This window comes from Hemicordylus capensis, chromosome 1 (assembly GCF_027244095.1).
Source record: "Hemicordylus capensis ecotype Gifberg chromosome 1, rHemCap1.1.pri, whole genome shotgun sequence".
NCBI classification, from domain to species: domain Eukaryota; kingdom Metazoa; phylum Chordata; class Lepidosauria; order Squamata; family Cordylidae; genus Hemicordylus; species Hemicordylus capensis.
The window spans coordinates 419,569,322-419,588,294 of NC_069657.1; the positions used below are offsets into that span (position 1 = coordinate 419,569,322).

Here is an 18,973-nt window from a genome sequence, read left to right on the forward strand (position 1 = left end):
GAAGCTTCCAAGGACCATTCTTTGATAGGCTCAAGAGTGAATTGCAAAAAAACCCACCCCAAACAAAAAAAGCCCAGTGTACTATAAGAGCATTTGTTGTGGTTATCACTTGCCACATAATAACTAGAGCCATAGGTGCTTCTAAAGAATAAGCACACATGGTCCGAAACATAGAAGAGGTTGTTTCCTGCCTTCCCACTTTCTACCATTTTAAAGACTATTTCCAGCTCAAACAAAGCTAACACCTAGCCACATGGCTTGTTCTACCTCCTTTAATAATATCTCCTCACATTGGAGGAGATATAGCAATAGCAATAGCAATAGCACTTACATTTATATACCGCTCTATAGCCGGAGCTCTCTAGGCGGTTTACAATGATTTAGCATATTGCCCCCCAACATTCTGGGTACTCATTTTACCGACCTCGGAAGGATGGAAGGCTGAGTCAACCTATGGCTGAATATGGCTGAATGTCAGCCAATGATAATTTTTCTCTCACATTAAATAATTTAAAAATAAATGTTTTTAAAAAGAATTTAACAGGTTGTTTAAAAAATACATATAACAGGATTTTTAAAAACAGGAAAGTAAAATATTAATCATGTTCTTGCAAGCTGAGTGCCTGATATTTGTATTGCTTATTTTGAACCAGTTATCACAAGAAGTTATCATATTCTGTTTAGCAGTTTGGTTCTAGTTTAAGGCAACCAGGAGATTTTGGGTCTGGGTTCATTTCTAGTTCCATGGGGAGGGGACCTCTCTGAACTAGTGTTTGGGTCTCAGGTTTGGTTTGACTTTCTGGTTGAGGGACTGGACATAGTTCCCTGCATCCGATGCTACTGTGATTTATAGTCACAGAGGCCTGCAAATTCTCATCCCAACGACCTCGACCTCATGGTGAGCCAAGTTCACTCAGAATATTTCTGTCAATAGATTTTAAATATCTCTCTTCAATTACATCCTCTTCAGTATCAGCTAAAGGTAATTATACGGAGCCCTAATGACCAAGGAAAGTACTCCATGCTGAGGTAACCTCACAAATCTTCTCAAGCACTTGATGAGACAGCAAAGAGCACTTTTTCTCGTTAATTTCCTGCCCTCACTTCAGAATGGATCTCCAACAAATTAACCCCTCCCCTTCCTTCCCTCCCTCATTCATTAGCAGCTGAGTGGATGAGCTTCCTGGGTATCAGCTTTCTGTCACAAGGCCGCCTTCACAAAAAGGATACTGCAGCATCTTCATGAAATTCTGTATTGCCTGAAGCCACTCTGGGATCGTCATGGAAGCCTTGTAGTTTGGCACAGATGGCACTAAAGGCTAAAAAAGCAGCACAAGGAGAAAGACAGAAGCATTAGGTTAGTGCTGCCAGCCAAAATATTTGATTCAAGGAGCAAAGCAAAGGCAAAACCTCCGCAGAACCTCAGGAACCCTTCAAGCTCCTCAGGAACAGAACACTGCAAATAACTCAATTTTTTGTAATTGTTCTTTGATTCCATCAGAACTGACTGATGAAGCACAAATGCCTTTCAGCCACAACATAATTAGGGGGGAAAGAATCATTTAAGGCTCTGGCCACAATCTAAGGGCAGATTGATCTATTTTTGTACAACCAGACTTATTTTTAAAAACAACAACAACAACAAACACTTGGATTTAAGTCCTTACTCAGCTAAAAAGTGCTCTGGGTAACCTCAGCTATATAGGAACATAGGAAGCTGCCATATACTGAATCAGACCATTGGTCTATCTAGCTCAGTATTGTCTCCACAGACTGGCAGCAGCTTTTCCAAGGTTGCAGGCAGGAATCTCTCTCAGTTTTATCTTGGAGAAGCCAGGGAGGGAACTTGAAACCTTCTGCTCTTTCCAGAGCAGCTCCATCCCCTGAGGAGAATATCTTACAATGCTCATGCATCAAGTCTGCCATTCATATGCAACCAGGGTAAGGGGACAAGTCATGCTTGCTACCATAAGACCAGCTCTCCTCTCAGCCTAACCAACCTCACAGGTTTGTTGTGAGGATTAAAAAGCAGGAATCATGGACTCTGAGTTTGTTAGAGGAAGGACAGGATAAAATATAAACTTGTGATATGGTGCAGAGGGCTATATGGTGCAGACTGGGAGAAAAAGAAGAAAGCCATACTAAGACGGGGAAACAGTATGCCCTGATGAGAGTACAATAGTGTCAGCACCATCTAATCCAGACCTGCTTTACAAAATTGAAGAAAGGAGGAGAGGGGTTTGCAAAAGTGCAGTACCACACTGTCACAAATCTCTCATTTCCTCAGTCTGGTAAACGATGTTTGTGAAAACTGTTTTAGTCTGCATATGTGCCTGATAACTCCTCTGTTTCTGTCTCTGTTTGTTTGTTTGTCTGTCTGTCTGTTTCTTTCTTATTAATCTGATGTTCCCTGTTATATTGTTGATCTTCTTGATTGACTTGCCAAAAGGTGGTGATATTTTAATAATAAACCCTTCTGTATCAGAGAGAAACTGCCAGCAAGGAAGTAAAAAAAAGCCTGCTGTTGAAAACTACTGCTGAAGAAATAGCTCAGTTCAGCTTTGTGGAATCTCAACCTATTGGTTTTGCTCCAGATGCTCCCAAGTACTGACTTAAGTTTTAATGTTTGATTTTATGCAGTTTCTGAGATATTCACAGAGACAGAAATCATCTGCAAAAGATCAGTGAGAGCTAGCACAGGAACAGTTCTACATACAGGGTAAATTTGAAGCAATGCAGAAGTACTAAGAAAGGATGTGAGAACAAGTCTATGAATCCTTTTCCTGTGTTTTGGAGGCATTTAAAAATATATATCTGTTCAGGGGCAGATCCATAATTGAACTAACGTGTGCAGAGCACACAGGCCGACAAGTGGGGCCAATAGGGGGTTGGGCTCAAGTCTTTCTAGCTCTATGGCCAGGGGTAGTACTCTAGTCTTTCTATCTCTATGGCCAGGGGTAGTACTCTAGTTTTTCTGTCTCTATGGCGAGGGGTAGATGGTGGCCAGGGAGAGCGGCTACGGTGGTGGCAATTGGTAGGGGTACAAGAGGGGGCGTGGCCAGCTGGAGGCAGGCTGATATGGATGGGTGCATCGTGCTGAAGTGAAGCTGATCTGACTTAGGCAACACAATGTGGCAAAGACGGATAGGCTAGCGAGTAAAGGGAGTAGGTTTGCTGCTGCAGGGGGCAGAAATGAGAGCAGGAGGAGAGGAAGTATGGGTAGGGCTCCTATGAGGGCAGAAACAGAGAGGCAGCCAATGAAGGCTAGAAATGGTGGGAGGTTGGGGCAAAGCGGTATAAGTCTTCAATCCTCTAATATCTATTGGGCGTAAGTCCCATTGAACTCAAAGGGGAGGAGAGCTGGTCTTGTAGTAGCAAGCATGAACTGTCCCCTTTGTTAAGCAGGGTCCACTCTGGTTTGAATTTGAATGGGAGACTACATGTGAGCACTGTAAGATAGTCCCCTTAAGGGGATGGAGCCACTCTGGGGAAAGCACCTGCATGTTTGCATGCAGAAGATTCCAAGTTCGCTCCCTGGCAACTCCAAGATAGTGCTGAGAAAGGCTCCTGCCTGCAACCTTGGAGAAGCCACTGCCAGTCTGGGTAGACAATACTGAGCTAGATGGACCATTGGTCTGACTTAATATAAGGTAGCTTCCTATGTTTGTATGTAATCAGAGGTGTTCTTACTCCTGGACTTCCGGGCCAAAGTCCAGGGCTTCCACACCCGCTGGAGACCCCCAAATCCTCTTTAGTCTGCATTGTATTGTATGGTATTTAGTCTGTCCCAAGTGGTGTGGTCACTGCACCGGGTGGCCAAGCACGACTGTGACCTGAGCATGACCTCTGTTTTAGAGACAGAGCAGGGAGTGCGGAGTGGGGAAAGAAATATGAGGGATGGGAATATGTTAAGTTGTGTGTTGAAATGTTTCTGCTACTGCATGTTTGCATAAATATACCTCTTGTATATTCTTACATTCTCGTGTGTTCAGTTGCTGCTTGTGCCCTCAAGTGCCCTCAAGAACCCACGTGCTAAAAATACTGCATGTGTCATGGTGTATGTAAGGGGGATGATGCTCAACTTGTAGCCGGGGGCGGGGGCGGGGGCCTCCAAAGGCCTTTAGGTCCAGGCTCCAAAATTACCTATATGCACCTCTAACTCTAATGAGGGTTTGCCCCCAGGGCAATGAGGGCTAGCCAAACTCCCTGCAGGTTTGTTTGTTTGTTTGATTTCTATACCGCCCTTCCAAAAATGGCTCGGGGCGGTTTACACAGAGAAATAATAAATAAATAAGTATATATAATTAAAATAATTTAATTAATTAATTAATAAGAAGATGAATCCCTGTCCCCAAAGGGCTCATAATCTAAAAGAAACATAAGATAGACACCAGCAACAGTCACTGGAAGTACTGTGTTGGGGGTGGATAGGGCCAGTTACTCTCCCCCTGGTAAATAAAGAGAATCACCACGGTAAAAGGTGCCTCTTTGCAGTCCTTCTAAAAAAAGTTAGCAGTCCTTCTAAAAAATGTCAGTGATACCACAGACCAGGGTTTTTCAACATGTGGGTCCCCAGATGTTATTGGACTTCAACTCCCATAATCCCCAGTCCTAGTGGCTTTTGGTTGGGAATTATGGGAGTTGAAGTCCAATAACATCTGGGGACCCAACGCTGAGAATCCCTGCCATAGACGCCACCAAAAAAAAGGTGGGACCAACATTCAATTCTTACACATGGGCCCCTTCTGAGTTTGTTACACCTCTGAACCTGTTTTGTCTTCATTGCAGCATCATACTAGTGCTACCAAATTGTAACAGCATTGTCCCATATTGCAGCCCACAGAAGACCAATTTCCACTTCTCAGTGCCACTCCCAAGCTGGTACTCCAACAGAATATTTACCCCAGCTGTTTGTGCACAAGCTGAAGGGAGCTTATTATGAGATCATGTGTCATTCTTCTGTCTCAGCTACTGACAGACAGACACAGACACATGCAATGGAGGCATGAAACAGCTGAACTGCTGGCATATGTGGCAGTGGCTGGCGCTATTAGCCAGATGCTGAGTGTTTGGGCTACAAGCCCAAACTTCTTTGGCATGAATGTGGGGCATGTTTGGCATGAATAAGGAGCAGCATGTTTAAGGACAACTTTAAAAAATTGATTATTAGAGCTGGAGGGAAATGTTAGTCACCTGTTCATATAACCTTAGAACAATTTTATGTTGGTGCATAGGAATGCAGATATTTTCTCAGCCTTTGACAGGGCCTATTCTGAAAAATGTAGTGCTGGCTCCTATAAATGTGAAATGTTTTCCCAGCCTTTAGGGGGTGGGGGGCAGAAACACCAGCATTGATCTGTTCATAAAGACTCTGCAATTTTATTCTTCCGGCATCCTAAGTTGTGTTCAAGGCAGCCATTTAAATAAGGTTGCCATAACCCGGCTTTCCAAATCCAGGTGCCTAATTTGCATATTATGTAAATTGTGTGTCTGTATGTGTGTGTGTGTGTGTGTGTGTGTGTGTGTATAATCTCAGAATAGTGACTGCACATTTTGATCCATAACTCAGCTTCTACAAGGGCTAGAGCTTAGCTTTTTTTAAAAAGAAAGAAAGCTGAAATCCAGGTGAATCTGGGTGGGCTGAGCAATCTGAGTGAGATGCTTAAAATCCAGGTGAAACCCAGAATTTCAAGGGGCAAGGCAACTCTACATTTAAAGAGAAGGAGGAAGTATCACTGCCTTTCAGACCAGATTTGATTATTACTGAGGAGTTTCCAGCTTGGATGGCTTTAAAAATGGGTTTTGACAAATTCATGGGGGACAGATCTGTCAATGGCTACTAGTCTTTATGGCTACCTTCAAGTTCAGAAGTAGGATGCCTCTGAATCCTAGTTGCAGGGGAGAAACAGTAGGAGAGAGGGCATGCCCTCAGCTCTTGCCTGTGGGCTTCCCAGAGGTATCTGGTGGGCCAATGTGTGAGGATAAGGGACCACACAGGGCAAGAAGCCACAAACAAAAACAAGTCCCCTGTGTCAGACAAAAGAATATATGTCTGGGGAATGCTGACTGAATCTGTGCATCTGTGGGATACAAAATAGTACACATATAACCCAATGTTGGGAAATAGGTTACCCCTGGAAATACCATGCTCCATATAGTATGGACAAAGACATTTAATGTATGAACCAAAACCCAAAAAAATGGTTACAACACTGTAAGTGATAATAACAAACTATATATAAACACAAAATAAGGGTCCTAATAGTAACCAATAAAAAATGAACAATACCCAAAAATATGTTAATGAATAATAACAAAATGATGCCAAAGACTAATGTCCATGCTTCCCAGCATTTCTGTGTTGATTATTATTAGTTAGTATGGACAATCATGGGTGCTCTTAACCCCCCCCCCACACACACACAATGCATTTTCCTGACCGGTGCTGTCTTAATAAATGGTCCTGCGGGGCAGCAGTGTACCTCCTTGCCACCCTGGTGCACGTCGGACTGAAAGTGCCCAGTGCATGTGCACAGGTCGCACACGTGTGCACAGGTCGCATGTACACACATGCACCAGGCACTTCCAGTCCGACATGCCCTGGGGTGGCAAGGAGGTACGTTGCCACCCCGCGGGACCATTTGTTAAGACAGTGCTGGTGGGGAAAATGTGGTGGTGGTGGGGGTTAAGAGCACCCTCCCTGCTCCTTAAAGGTAACCCCCTGCCTTTGAACAGGCCCCTGTTGGTTCCGTGCACATCCCTAGCACACACAGCTCCCAAAACACAGTTTTCCCAGAACACAGTTTTCGCTTGTGTTAATGACCCCATGATATCGATATCATGGTGGCTTACAACATAACAACGCACAACACAATAAAAATCACTTAACAACAGCAAAACCAATAATTGGCAGGGCATAACATAATCAGGTGTTGATTTCTGAAAGTCAACTGAAACAGGAATGTTTTAATATGTTTTTCAAAGGCCAAGAAGGAAGAAGCAGAATCAGCCTTCTTCAGAAGCCAGATCCACAGCCTCGGGGCTTCTACAGGACATGGTTTTTTTTCTGCTGTGGTACCCAGAATCTGGCATACCCTCCCCAGTCTGGGTTTACCTGGTCATTTCTCTGCACCTGTTCTGGTGGGCAGCAAAGTATTTTTGCTAAAACAACAACAAAAAAATTTTAAAGCTGATTTCCAAGGGTTCTCAAACTTGGCTCCCCAGATACTGATGGACTACAACTCCCATCATCCCCCACTACAATGGTCTTTGGGAGTTGTAGCCCAACAATGAGAGCCAGCATGGTATAGTGGTTAGGGTGTTGGACTAGGACCAGGGAACAAGAGTTAAAATCCCTGTTCTGTCATGAAACTCACTGGGTGACTCTGGGCCTAACCTACCTCACAGGGCTGTTGTGGGGATAAACACAACCATGCATACCACTCTGGGCTCGTCAGAGCAAGAGCAGGTTATAAATGTAAACATAAACTGAATAAATAGTGAGGGTTTTTTTTAATTAATCCCAATGCTGTGATATAATTGCTGCTTTTTTGCATCTATATCTGCTTTATTGCTAGCTGCCTTGAATTCCCACTATGGAAGGAAAAGGGGCATCACTGCTATAAATAAATGAACTGAAAGGAAATAGATTGCACTTCAGCTGCCACAGTAATTGTTAAAGGAATTACTAAAGTGCATTCTACTGTAGCAACAGGCAGCTGGTGGTCTGAAGGCTGGATTCAATCAAGCCTCAGAAGTTTCCAATCTGCCCTGCCACCATCCCCACAAAGATAACCTTCTGCTTTCTCACTCTACACACCAAGACAAGTGGCTCTAACTCCCTTCCAACTGTGAACAGCAACAGATGCTTGCTGTTTTATACACTCCTTTAACCACCACGCCTCCAATTTGGAAAGATAACATTGGCTTAGTCAGAGCAGCAGCCGAAGCAAAGAAGAGAAAGATTCATTCTACCAAAGCCTCTGTTCCATTTCACAGCTGGGGGGGGGAGGAAAGGGTTAAAATGCCATTGGCTTGGCTATACTGGAGTGACTCAGGGGGAAAGCCAATGTTGCCCATGCTCTTTAGCCCTTGCTCGATTCAGCGTGTATTTAAAAGCTTGCTGCTGGCTTGATGACCTGTTTGCAACCACAGGATCAGGCTTCTGCTCATTAAATGAAAAGTATCCGCTATGCCCTAAAGAGCAGTACTGTTTAGTACAAGGCATTAGAATCAGGCCTGCTCAATTTAGGCCCCCCCTGCTGTTTTTGAACTACAACTCCCACAATCCCCAGCCAAAGTGGCCAATAGCCAGGGGTTATGGGGATTGTAGGCCAACATCTGCAGGAGGGCTGAAGTTGAGCAGCCCTGCATGTTCTCGCTTGCTATTGGAAGAACGTTTCTGCCATTTCCTCTCAGACATCAGAATATGGAACATATCAATAATGACCCACATATGACCCTAGGATTCTGAACAGTTCAGGAGTGGCCTGAGGTGTTCTCTTCACACCCTTACACCAGGGGTTCTGAAAATTTATTTATTTATTATTCATTTATTTATTATTAAAACTTTTATACCGCCCTTCCAAAAGGCTCAGGGCAGTTTACATTAAAACACCATTAAAATAAGTTAATAATTAAAACAAAAATTATAAAAGCATAGAACAATGATTAACCATTAAAAACATCTGGACTTGGGTTTCCAGATGTTGTTGGACTACATCTCCGAAGGACATTTCCGAAGGCTGTTGTAGTTAGGGGTGATGGAGTGTTGACCAACGACATATGGTTTGTCAAACCAAGTTTGAGAACCCCTGCCTTGGACCAGGCCTGCACAACATAAGACCTGGGGGTCAGATCTGACCCACAAGGACATTATTATTGGCCCCCGGAAGGAATAATACATATTTTAATTATGCATTGTTTTAATTGTATTGTAAACTGCTTTGAGATTATGTTAATAAAAAGCAGTATATAAATTGAACAATAAATAAATAAAATAACCTATACAGGTCTGGAAAGGACAAACAAAAGGAGTGCAAAACAAGTTTATCTAGTAATGGACTATGTTTGCAGTGTTCTAGCGTTACAATTATAATGACAAGTGAATTTTAGCCCGTTGAAAAACGGGTGCTAGTAATGCTTTCGCCCCCGCCGCCGAACCTCCCAGCTGCCCGATCCCACCATTTGTACAGGAAAGAGGAGCTCGCCAGCAGAGCTCCTCTTTCTGCAAAGGCTCTTCTCAAACTGGCGCTTTGAGCGGAAAGGACGCCCTTTCCGCTCAAAGCGCCAGTTTGAGAAGAGCCTTTGCAGAAAGAGGAGCTCTGCTAGCGAGCTCCTCTTTCCTGTACAAATGGTGGGATCGGGCAGCTGGGAGGGCGGTTCGGCGGCGGCATTTTTCAGAGCCAATTTGGCCCTTAGTAATTTGGCGGGGGGACGGGAATGGTGGGATCGGGCCCCAAGGTTTCCCCCGCCCGCCCGGCTTTACTGGCAGCGCCAGGCCTCGGCGGCGGCTCCGCTGCCACCTCGGCCAGCTTCCCCGCCGCCTCTTCCCCCGGCGCCTCTCTCCTTTATTTGCGGCGGCCGCTTCTGGCCCCGCCGCCGCCTCACCCGCACTCCCGCCGCCAGTTGCCCCGTCGCGGCCACCGCCACCTCTGGCCGTGGCCACGGCTGCGCCGCCGCCTCTCCCGCACTCTCCTCCTGGCGTAGGCGGCGGCCACTTCTCCTTCTCCCGGCCCCAACATGGCCGCCGGGTCCTGCCGTTTGTGCCTCCCTTGCCCTGTTCTGGGCATGCCCAGAACAGGCCAGGCACGAACGCACGCTTGGTGTCCGTCCACGGACGGACACCAAGTGTTTTATTAGAGAGGATGATATCATAACTTTCCTTATTTAATTAATAAACTTTTTTAAAATGTTAATTCCTTATTAATTTTGCATCCACTTCCCCCCCTGTATTCTTGTTGCTTTTGATGCCTTTGATGTGTGTATATGACTCATACTGAAATTTGTAAGTCCCGCTGAAATCCATAGGGCTTACTCCCTAGGAAGTGTGCTTAGCAGACTATTTTTTATTAGATCAATGTGAGCATCTAAATATGGGGGCGGGGGGGGAGAGAAATGTGACACGGTTTCAGAAAACATTGGAGCAATGCTGCAGCAGGTAACATAACACTTTATCCTGCCCGCCCGCCCCAGGCAACATCCCTTGCTACAACGGCTAAAAGACAAGGGTGATTAATTAAGAAAACCTCCTCAACACTCCCCAGCAGACATAACAGGTGGAGGCTGGAAAGGCTGCACTCTCTAGAGTGTTTCCATCTCAAGTGTCCCCTTGCCAGCTGCTTCATCCATCAGCACAGACCGTTTCAACCACAAGTCCCATGGTGCAGAATTCAAATTCAGTATGGAGAGCAGCAGGAAGACCCAAAGGGCAACAGCAACTCTGACTGCTTGCAACAGCAACTGGGAGTTCAGAGACGTCTCCCACTTGAAACCCAAATCCTTATTCCTTTCAGGCCAAGAGGAAATGGGGGTTGGGGCCATAGCTCAGTGGCAGAGCATCTGACTCCTGCATGCCGATCCCTGGCATCTCCAGGTAGGGCAAGGAAAGACTCCCGCCTGAAACCTTGAAGAGCTGCTGCCAGCACTGAGCTAGATGGACCAATGGTCTAACTTGGTATAAGGCAGCTTTCTAGGCTCTAATGCAGGGTTTCTTAACCTTGGGGCCCCAGATGTTGTGGGACGACAACTCCCATCATCCCCGGATATGGCCTTTGTGGCTAACGATGATGGGAGTTGTAGTCCAAAAACATCTGGGGGCCCAAGGTTAAGAAACCCTGCTCTAATGAAATCAGTGTAAGCCTTACCTCTCAGAACTAAATCATCATCAATTACAGATTTAACTCTGACTACACATCAGGGGCGTAACTACCATTAGGCAAGGGGAGGTGGCTGCCTGGGGGTCCCCATGCCTCAAGGCCCCCCCCCCGAGGCAAGTCACATGACTCCCCAACACCCGCAGAGCTTCGGTGCCGTGGAAAAGCCAACCCTAAGTTCGGAGCAAAGGCTGCATGCATGCAGCAAAGTCCATGTCTGCAGAAGCAACTCTGAGCCGGGAGCGCTGTTCCCCATGGGAGGGTGGAGGAATGGGGTTAAAGTGAGGGAGTGGAGTTTTCTAGAGTAGCTGGCATAATGGGGATGTGAGTGTGAGTGCACTATATATTGTGAAGTGTGTGTGTGTGTGTGTATCAGCGAGGGGCCCATTTTAAAATTTTGTCTCTGGGCCCACTCCAGCCTTGTTACGCCCCTGCTACACATGCCAGAAAGCCACCTAATGGCGCAGCGGGAAATGACTTGCCTAGCAAGCATGAGGTTGCCGGATCAAATCCCCACTGGTACCTATATCAGGCAGGAGCGATATAGGAAGATGCTGAAAGGCATCATCTCATACTGTGTGCGAGGAGGCAATGGTGAACCCCTCCTCTGTTCCACCAAAGACAACCACAGGGCTCTATGGTCGCCAGGAGTCGACACCGATACAATGGCACACTTTACCTTTACACATGTCAGAATGCCACACTTCATATTTAGAGCAAATATCAATACTACCAATATAGATTTTGCCCCTTCTAGCAGCTGATAAATCAAATTAAATTAATATTTTAAAAAATTTAAATTGTTATGTTTTAACTTTTTCAGTTTTGTTTTAATTAATGTTTTAACTTTTTTCTGTTTATTTTGTTTCGTTGTAAACTGCCCAGAGACGTAAGTTTGAGGCGATATAAAAATATGTTAAATAAAATAAAATAAACAGATCATTAGGAAAGAGCATTGCAGACTTCTTCTTGCTGGACCCTGCTCCTGTGACTTTAACAGCAGTTCGATCTAAAGACATTAGTACAGTGTTCTTCACTATAAGGCCTGGGGGCGGGGGGCAGTGACAGCCCCCCCCCCCGCAACCCTAAGTGCAGCTACCTCATTAACTGGGCCTGCATGAAGCTTTAATCCAGGGCTGCTCAACGTCAGCCCTCCAGAAAATATTGGCCTACAACTCCCATAATCCCTGGCTATTGGCCAGTATAGCAGTCCAAAAACAGCTGGAGGGGAGCTAAATTAAGCAGGCCTGCTTTAACTCAAAGCTGAATACTCTGCATCGTCCCCCTGGCACTGTGCGGAGGTGATCATTATCACCATGCAGTGTGGTGTGCTTTGCCCAGAACTGAGGATGGGGAAGGGAAGCTCTTTCAAGGGAAACGGAACCCTCTTGAGCCCCAGCAGCACCATCTTGGAAGGCATACATGAAGTGCTGAGAAGTGTATCCCTTCTTAGAGCTCTTAGGGCTCTGTCTCTCTTCAAGGGCCCTCTCAGACTTGAGGAAAACACTACTGCGAGAAGGTCAGCATAGGGCTCTCACCTTGAGGGGTTTTTTTTGTCAAAGTGCCCCCCCCTTCGAAAAACTGTGAAGATCACTGCATTAGTAGCTGATCATGCTACTCCATCCTGTGAAAAGTATCATGCTGAAGTCTGCAGGTGAAGCTGCTGTTAGAGACACAGAAGCAAGCTAGACCATGTTTCTGGTTAGTTGGCAACCCAAATGGGAAAGATTGCTAGCTTCATTTGTTAAAATCACAAATAAAAGGGAATGCTGCAAGAGAGACAACCAATTCAGGATAATCTGAAAAAAATTGGCTTTTGTGACGTCCAAAAGAGAACAAAAATCATAGCAAACACACAAAGAATAGAACCACCACCAAACGACTCTTTCCCATGATGCAGAGTCCTAGATCCTGTTCTCAAAATCTTTCCTACCACCAAAGAACAAAATATCTCTTGACTCAAATCCACTCATTTAGTATTTTCATATTCATATTTTTGTCACTTGTGCAGAAAAAGATTATAAAAATTGTATACATGAAAATGAAGACAATCACCCTGATCCAGTAAACGAGATCCATGCCCCTTATCAGTGTGGAATCAGATGCATATCTGGGTGTCCAACTCCATCTGCATTGCTATTAGTTATATTTAACAGCATCAGACAAGTATGAGCCATTTGATTTTATTTGGGGATTCCTGAAAATCTTCCTTTCATTATCAGAATTATACATGTAATCTTAACATTCTAATTGCCTAGCATTCTAATTGCTTAACATTTAGCTTCCAATGGTGGGGGCGAGCAGAGAGCCATCTTTGACTTAATGGGAAGTGAAGTGATGGTCTGTGATAGGCAAGTTTGAAGCTTACTATCTGATACTTATCAAAGGCAGCAGGAAGAAATATGTGGAAAGTGTCAAGCTAATGGATAGGATATTTCAGCATTTTAATAGACACAGCCAAATTGATACGAAGAGCTTGGATGATTACTTTAATATCTAGCTTGTGGAATATAATTATTGACTGTTAATGGAAGTATGAACGGCAGCTTGTTTAAAGTGGATGATGACATGTTGCGAATCTAGACTTGTACTCACATAATGCCACAAATGCAAGGGATCTCCCCTGCTCCCTCTTCCCTGCTGAAGCTTCTCAAGCCCTGGAGGTTTTTCACACATGGCTCTATGCCTGGGGTATCTGAAGAGTGAATCTGCTTCACAGCAGATTCCAGGCATTTTAATTCAAGGGATTAGATGGACCATTCACATAGCCATCAGCACCTCCTTCACATAGCTATCTGTACCTCCATCAACACCTTTCGAGAAAGCAGAAGCCCTGGAGTTTTTTTTCAAAAGCTGCTGGAAATAAGAGGATTTTTTTACCCCAGACAAAACTCAGGCTAAGCCAGAATTAGCAGTCTCCCCTCAGAGAAAAACCAAGCCCTGTCTGCCCTGGTCCCTGATAGCCCACAGGGAGGTCAGGTTAAATCCAGCAAATACTGTATGTGGACTGGCTCATTCCAATCAGGAGTGGATTCGGGGTGAGAACGGGGGAGCCTGGTCTGTAAAACCTCCTGGAGGACTCTCAGGAATGGCGTGGGATAAAGGAGGAAACACCTGCAAACACGGTGCAAGCACATAGTTCTCAATTCACAGAAGATTTACATAATATAACATAAAACGTAATGTAAAGTATAATGTAATGAAAAACATAATGTAACGGTAATGGCAACCGTAAACCTAAGCATAACATAGAAAAGCCCTGCTGGATCAAGCCCAAGGCCTATCTAGTCCAGTATCCTGCTTTTCACACAGTGGTCCACCAGATGCCTCTGGGAAGCCTACACAGAAGATGAAGGCATGCCCTCTCTCCTGCTGTTCCTCCCTTGCCACTGGTATTCAGAGTCATACTAAATAAAGAAGATGTGTATTAACTTGTAAATTTGTACTTTTGATAATCTAAAAACAAAACATTTTCTAAGTATAATGAATGGAACCACATCCCACTTATTTCAGCATGGTAACTCTTACAACAGACCTCATCACGATTCCCTCAGACCTGACACCCATGTATTGTAACCCTGCTTTGTACTGTATACAGACAGTAAACATATGTTCTAGAGGTGGTGCTTCTAATCTGAGTGGCTGCCATCTTGTTTCAAAATGGCAGATTGAAATAAAAGGATCCTTTACCCCTGTAGGGCAGGGGCAGGCAACCTTGACTCTCCAGTTGTTGTTGAATTACAATTCCCATCATTCCCAGTCACAATTTGTTCTCCTGCCCTAGGGCCCCCTCCTATGTATTGTAAGTTTGTCATATATTGGACAATAAACACATTGGTTCAAAGGAGTGGTGCTAATAATTTGCAGTACAAATATCACCACCACCACCCCACACACACACTTTCACACTCGCTTCAGAACTCTTCCCAAGCACTGTAAATTTGTTATGTATCAGGACTGTAAACACACAAATTCTCAAGTAGTAGTGTTTCTAATTTGATTGGCAACCATCCTGTTTCAAGAAAGTGGATCAAAATAAAAATACCACTGTCAGGTTCCCTTCTGACCGGATCCCATTCCCATGTACATCAATTTGGTTTGTATTGGACTGTCTATACAAAGGCTATTCGAGGAACAGATGATGACACGGGTGGATAGAGAGACATGGGGATCTCATAAACCTTACTCCCTTTGGAAAATAGGCTAAAAACATAATCCTAGGACAGTCTCCTCCCCAACCCACAATACAGTAATATAAAACTGGTTTTTATATTAAGTCACTTAGGGACACTTGTGAGTCATTCCAACATGACACAAGTTCAGTGGCCACGGAGATGTATTTTATTTAAAATGTTTCTATACCGCCCAAAACTTGCATCTCTGGGCGGTTAGCCACTTGGAGGTCTTAATATGGTACACCATCAAGGACAGCAGCTGCTTCTCATGCAATATCTGGATATTTGTTAAAATCTGAACCATCCCCTAGATCAGGGGTTCTCAACCTTGGGTCCCCAAATGTTGTTGGACTTCAACTCCCATAATCCCCATCCAAAGGCTCGGGATTATGGGAGTTTAAGTTCAATGTCTGGGGACCCAACATTGAGAATGCCTGCCCTAGATGACATTGGGGTGCATTTCTGCAACAAATTCTGTCACTGGGTGGTACTTGCATGGGGTGTCTTCAGGTCCAAGGCTTCAAGGATTATTCACTGGCCCTGGAGAACAACTTGTCATTCTCACTTTTGCTTTGTATGCTAATGGTTGACAGTGTCTTTGTCCAAGATCCGATTCCTTTAGAAACAATCTGCAGGCCACACAGCACCTGCCAAACGCACTAAGGTGCTGCTTCTCCTCTTTCCACCACCAGTGGTAGACTGCATAGCTTTTTCTGTGGCCTTGTTGAATAGTGGGGTATGAGCAATCTCTGGGAGTGCCAAGTGCCTGGGACAGGTGAGTCACAAGCTTAGGGTAGCTGGTCAGGGTGGAAGAGGCTGAGAAGTCATACTGGCTAGTTTGCAGGTAGGTTTGTGCAAACTTTCAGATCCACCACAATCTAGAATTCAGTGCATTTCTTGGCCAGTGCTATTATATCAACTGCAATTTCAGCCCAAAAATTGCTGTTAGCAGAGGACTGGAAAGTTTCACAACTATTCTTGGAGACAAACTGTGGTAACATTTTCAAACATGTGGAAAGTGATTAGTTGCTCAAAATAAGTACTAAGAATGGAAATGCCCAGATGACTGTATAGCTGTTACCACCTTCCGCCTCCAATGTAATAAGAAACTATAAATATTTCCCCGGGGAATAAGGAGAGCAGCTGTTGGGCTACATTTATAGGTGTCTCACGGGCCTGCTAAAGCAAATATACCCAGAGCTGGGAGTATTCTACACCTCAGCAGTTTTGTCTACAAATGCAAAGAATCTCTGACACAGAATTTGGTAGCTTGAGAATCTCAGGTTTTGTTTTTTTTAAGAACAAGTTATTTATCTTCATGGGTGCAGAGAAAAAAACTGAAAACATGTGAGCCCTGTTCAGATATTGTACATGTGTTTGTGTGAATGACTGTGACTACAGTTATGTTAAAAGTGAACCTGGGTAGAAGTCTCTCAAATGCATGATAAAGAAAGGAAATGTACTGCTGTATCTGTGTTCAACATATGGTGTGAATAACTCTACCTTTGTACAGATCTGCACCAATGTACACTGTATACTCCTTATATGAGTGCTGAATGTTTGAATAGGGCTATGGGCAGCAGGGAAAGTCTTGGAAACCACAGAAGTGCTTCAGACAGAAATAAGCAAGACTTCAGTGTCTTGTCTAGATTCTGTGGCTTTTATTTCTCTCCCATTCCTATGGCCACCTGACCCAACCCTTGTGTTTTCTTCCATGCATTATTTCTTTGAAAAATAAAGAGGCAGTTCTTTGAAAACACTGGTCTTGGAAGCAAAAATTATCCTGAAAACAAGGAAATACATGCTTGATTCACATAATTTGTATTCTGACTGCAGAATTTATCCATAATTTAAACTTTTGTAAAAATGAAAGAAAAAGCAAGTCACTAGTCCTCAAGGCTACTAGGCCTTTTGTACAGAATTTGAGACTTTGAAGGCAAGCAGTGGATATAACTTACTTTTGCAAGGTAGGCAGCATTCCTTATGGTCTCTACCACCTCTCTGCCTGAAGGGTGGACCTTCGCCACATGCCCCCACATCCTTTCCCAGGTTTGCCCATCGATTGGAAAGCCACTTTTGTTCACAAGGAAAACCACCCCTCCATCTTTGTCCTCCTCTTCGGAGCCTCCGTTGTTGGCCTTCGTGATTGGCCGAGCATGAGAGCTCCTCGAGCGGCCCCCTTTGTCTCCTTTGGGGTGGGGGTTACGGGAAGCATTGGAGCTGGATCCTGTCATTGTGAGCTTCAAAGGAACAAGCAGTCCAGAACAGCGTGGGAAAGGCAGACAGTTCAGTGGCCCAACCAGGTAGCCTTCTCCATCCCTTCTCCTGCCAACGGAATCAGGCCGACATGCTGGCTAACAGATCGCTGGTGGGTCTCTCCTCTTGCAGACAGAAGCTAAAAAAGACAACACGTGTGAGCGGAAGGAGGTTATCAAAGGGTTAGGGCAAAACATGCTGTTTGCCATCAGATCTCAAAGAGCTTTGAAGAGTGAAAGAAGGAGCTGATACTAGAAGGCACATCAGATCCCCTTCTGTTCAGATCCCCTACTCACAAACAATAGGACGGTATTAGCAGGACTCAAGCCTGGCACTTTATCCTATTCACCTGTCAAACAAAAGAAGAGGACCATAAGATCCCGCTCCTCCTCCTCCGCAGGCCTCCGACTGTCTCTCACCAGGGGGCGACAACCGTCAGGAGAGATTTTTCTCTGTGTGTCTATATATCTGGGAACTGTCACACAAAAGGAAGCCAGAGCCTCCTGTCGGGATGGATCTCACTCTATTCCTCTCTCTTTTTCTAGTTTGCCCATGCCCGGGGAAAAGCCAGCCCGGGAAATAAATCTGTCAGGCACACAGATCTAAGCAGATCCATGCCTGTTTCTGGGAGATGGCTCAAGGCTTGGATGGACCCCGAGAGGTAAAAATGCAGGAGCACACAAACGCAGGAGCACACACAGAGCTCATTAAGGTTCCCCGTCCTGCTCTTGGGAGGCTGGCAGATGGTTCTCTGCAGCTCGCCACGTCTGGCATGCATGCGACAGACAGCCTCGGAACTGCTGCGGATCGGAAGGCTCCTTCTCTGCAGGCGACGGCAGCAGAGCTGGGGTTTGGGGGCTGGAATGTGTGGGGCGGGCGGGGAGGGAGCGAGGGAAGGACGGGGATCTGCCTGCCTTCTCCCCCCGCGGCAAGCCGTTCTTCAATAGGGAGAGCTCCCCACCCCCCACCCCGCCACGTCCTCTTCCTTTGCCACGGAGGACCCCACCCATCCCTCGGGCCCCTTATCTTGCTCCTCCACTACCCCCAGCCTCACCTGGCCGCGGCGGGATTCATTGCACCGGAGACTCTCCAGGCGGTTGCGGCTGATGCTGCTCCTGCAGCGGAGTCGCTCGCTTTCGCTTTATTCCATGTTCCATGATCAAGTGTTACTCTCTGACATGTAACCATGTTACCCGGCAGCCGCAGACGTTCGGAACGGCCCCATTGGGCGCCGCAACAAAGAAAGGCGGTCCTAAGGGGGCTGGGAAGAGGCGCATGGAGGCGTTGCAGGGCTCTGATTGGCTGCTGGCTCGCCAGACGAGCAAAGCCAGCCCGGGAAATCTGATCATTTGGCTTCGGAAGGCTCCGACTGTCGAGTCCATCATTTCTACGAGAGCCCGGACAGCGGGCTGCAAGCCCCATTCACGGCCAGGGTCGTAGTAGTTCACAATCTATAACGGTATCGTGACGTATATTAATGCGATGCGTTGTATGTTAATAGTAACTCCGTGATTTGAAGCCACTGCTATTTCTCCCAATACTAATGGTTCTAATAACGCTGAATTTATTAGTTACTCAAATTACTGCCTGATCTCATTGCCTGGTGATGAGCCACTGGCATAATCATGCACAAGGGTCACAGATAATTCACTGTGACTACCAGGCCCT

At 45.4% G+C, this 18,973-nt stretch overlaps 1 protein-coding gene across 7 annotated transcripts in view; it reads right to left on the reverse strand.

Annotated features, from left to right (window-relative positions):
- VASH2 (vasohibin 2) overlaps positions 1-18,523 on the reverse strand; it is a 76,671-nt gene extending 58,148 nt beyond the window's left edge. For all 7 annotated transcript variants that reach the window (XR_008319522.1, XM_053309820.1, XM_053309811.1 and 4 more), the window contains exons 1-3: positions 18,360-18,523; positions 17,008-17,444; positions 1,231-1,319 (exon numbers count right to left, since the gene is read on the reverse strand). Coding sequence is in view for 6 of the 7 variants with exons in the window: in XM_053309820.1 (XP_053165795.1) it covers positions 1,231-1,319; positions 17,008-17,283 (365 nt within the window). In the remaining variant the exon portion in view is untranslated. The remainder of the gene's footprint in view (positions 1-1,230; positions 1,320-17,007; positions 17,445-18,359) is intronic.
- Positions 18,524-18,973: the final 450 nt, after the last annotated feature.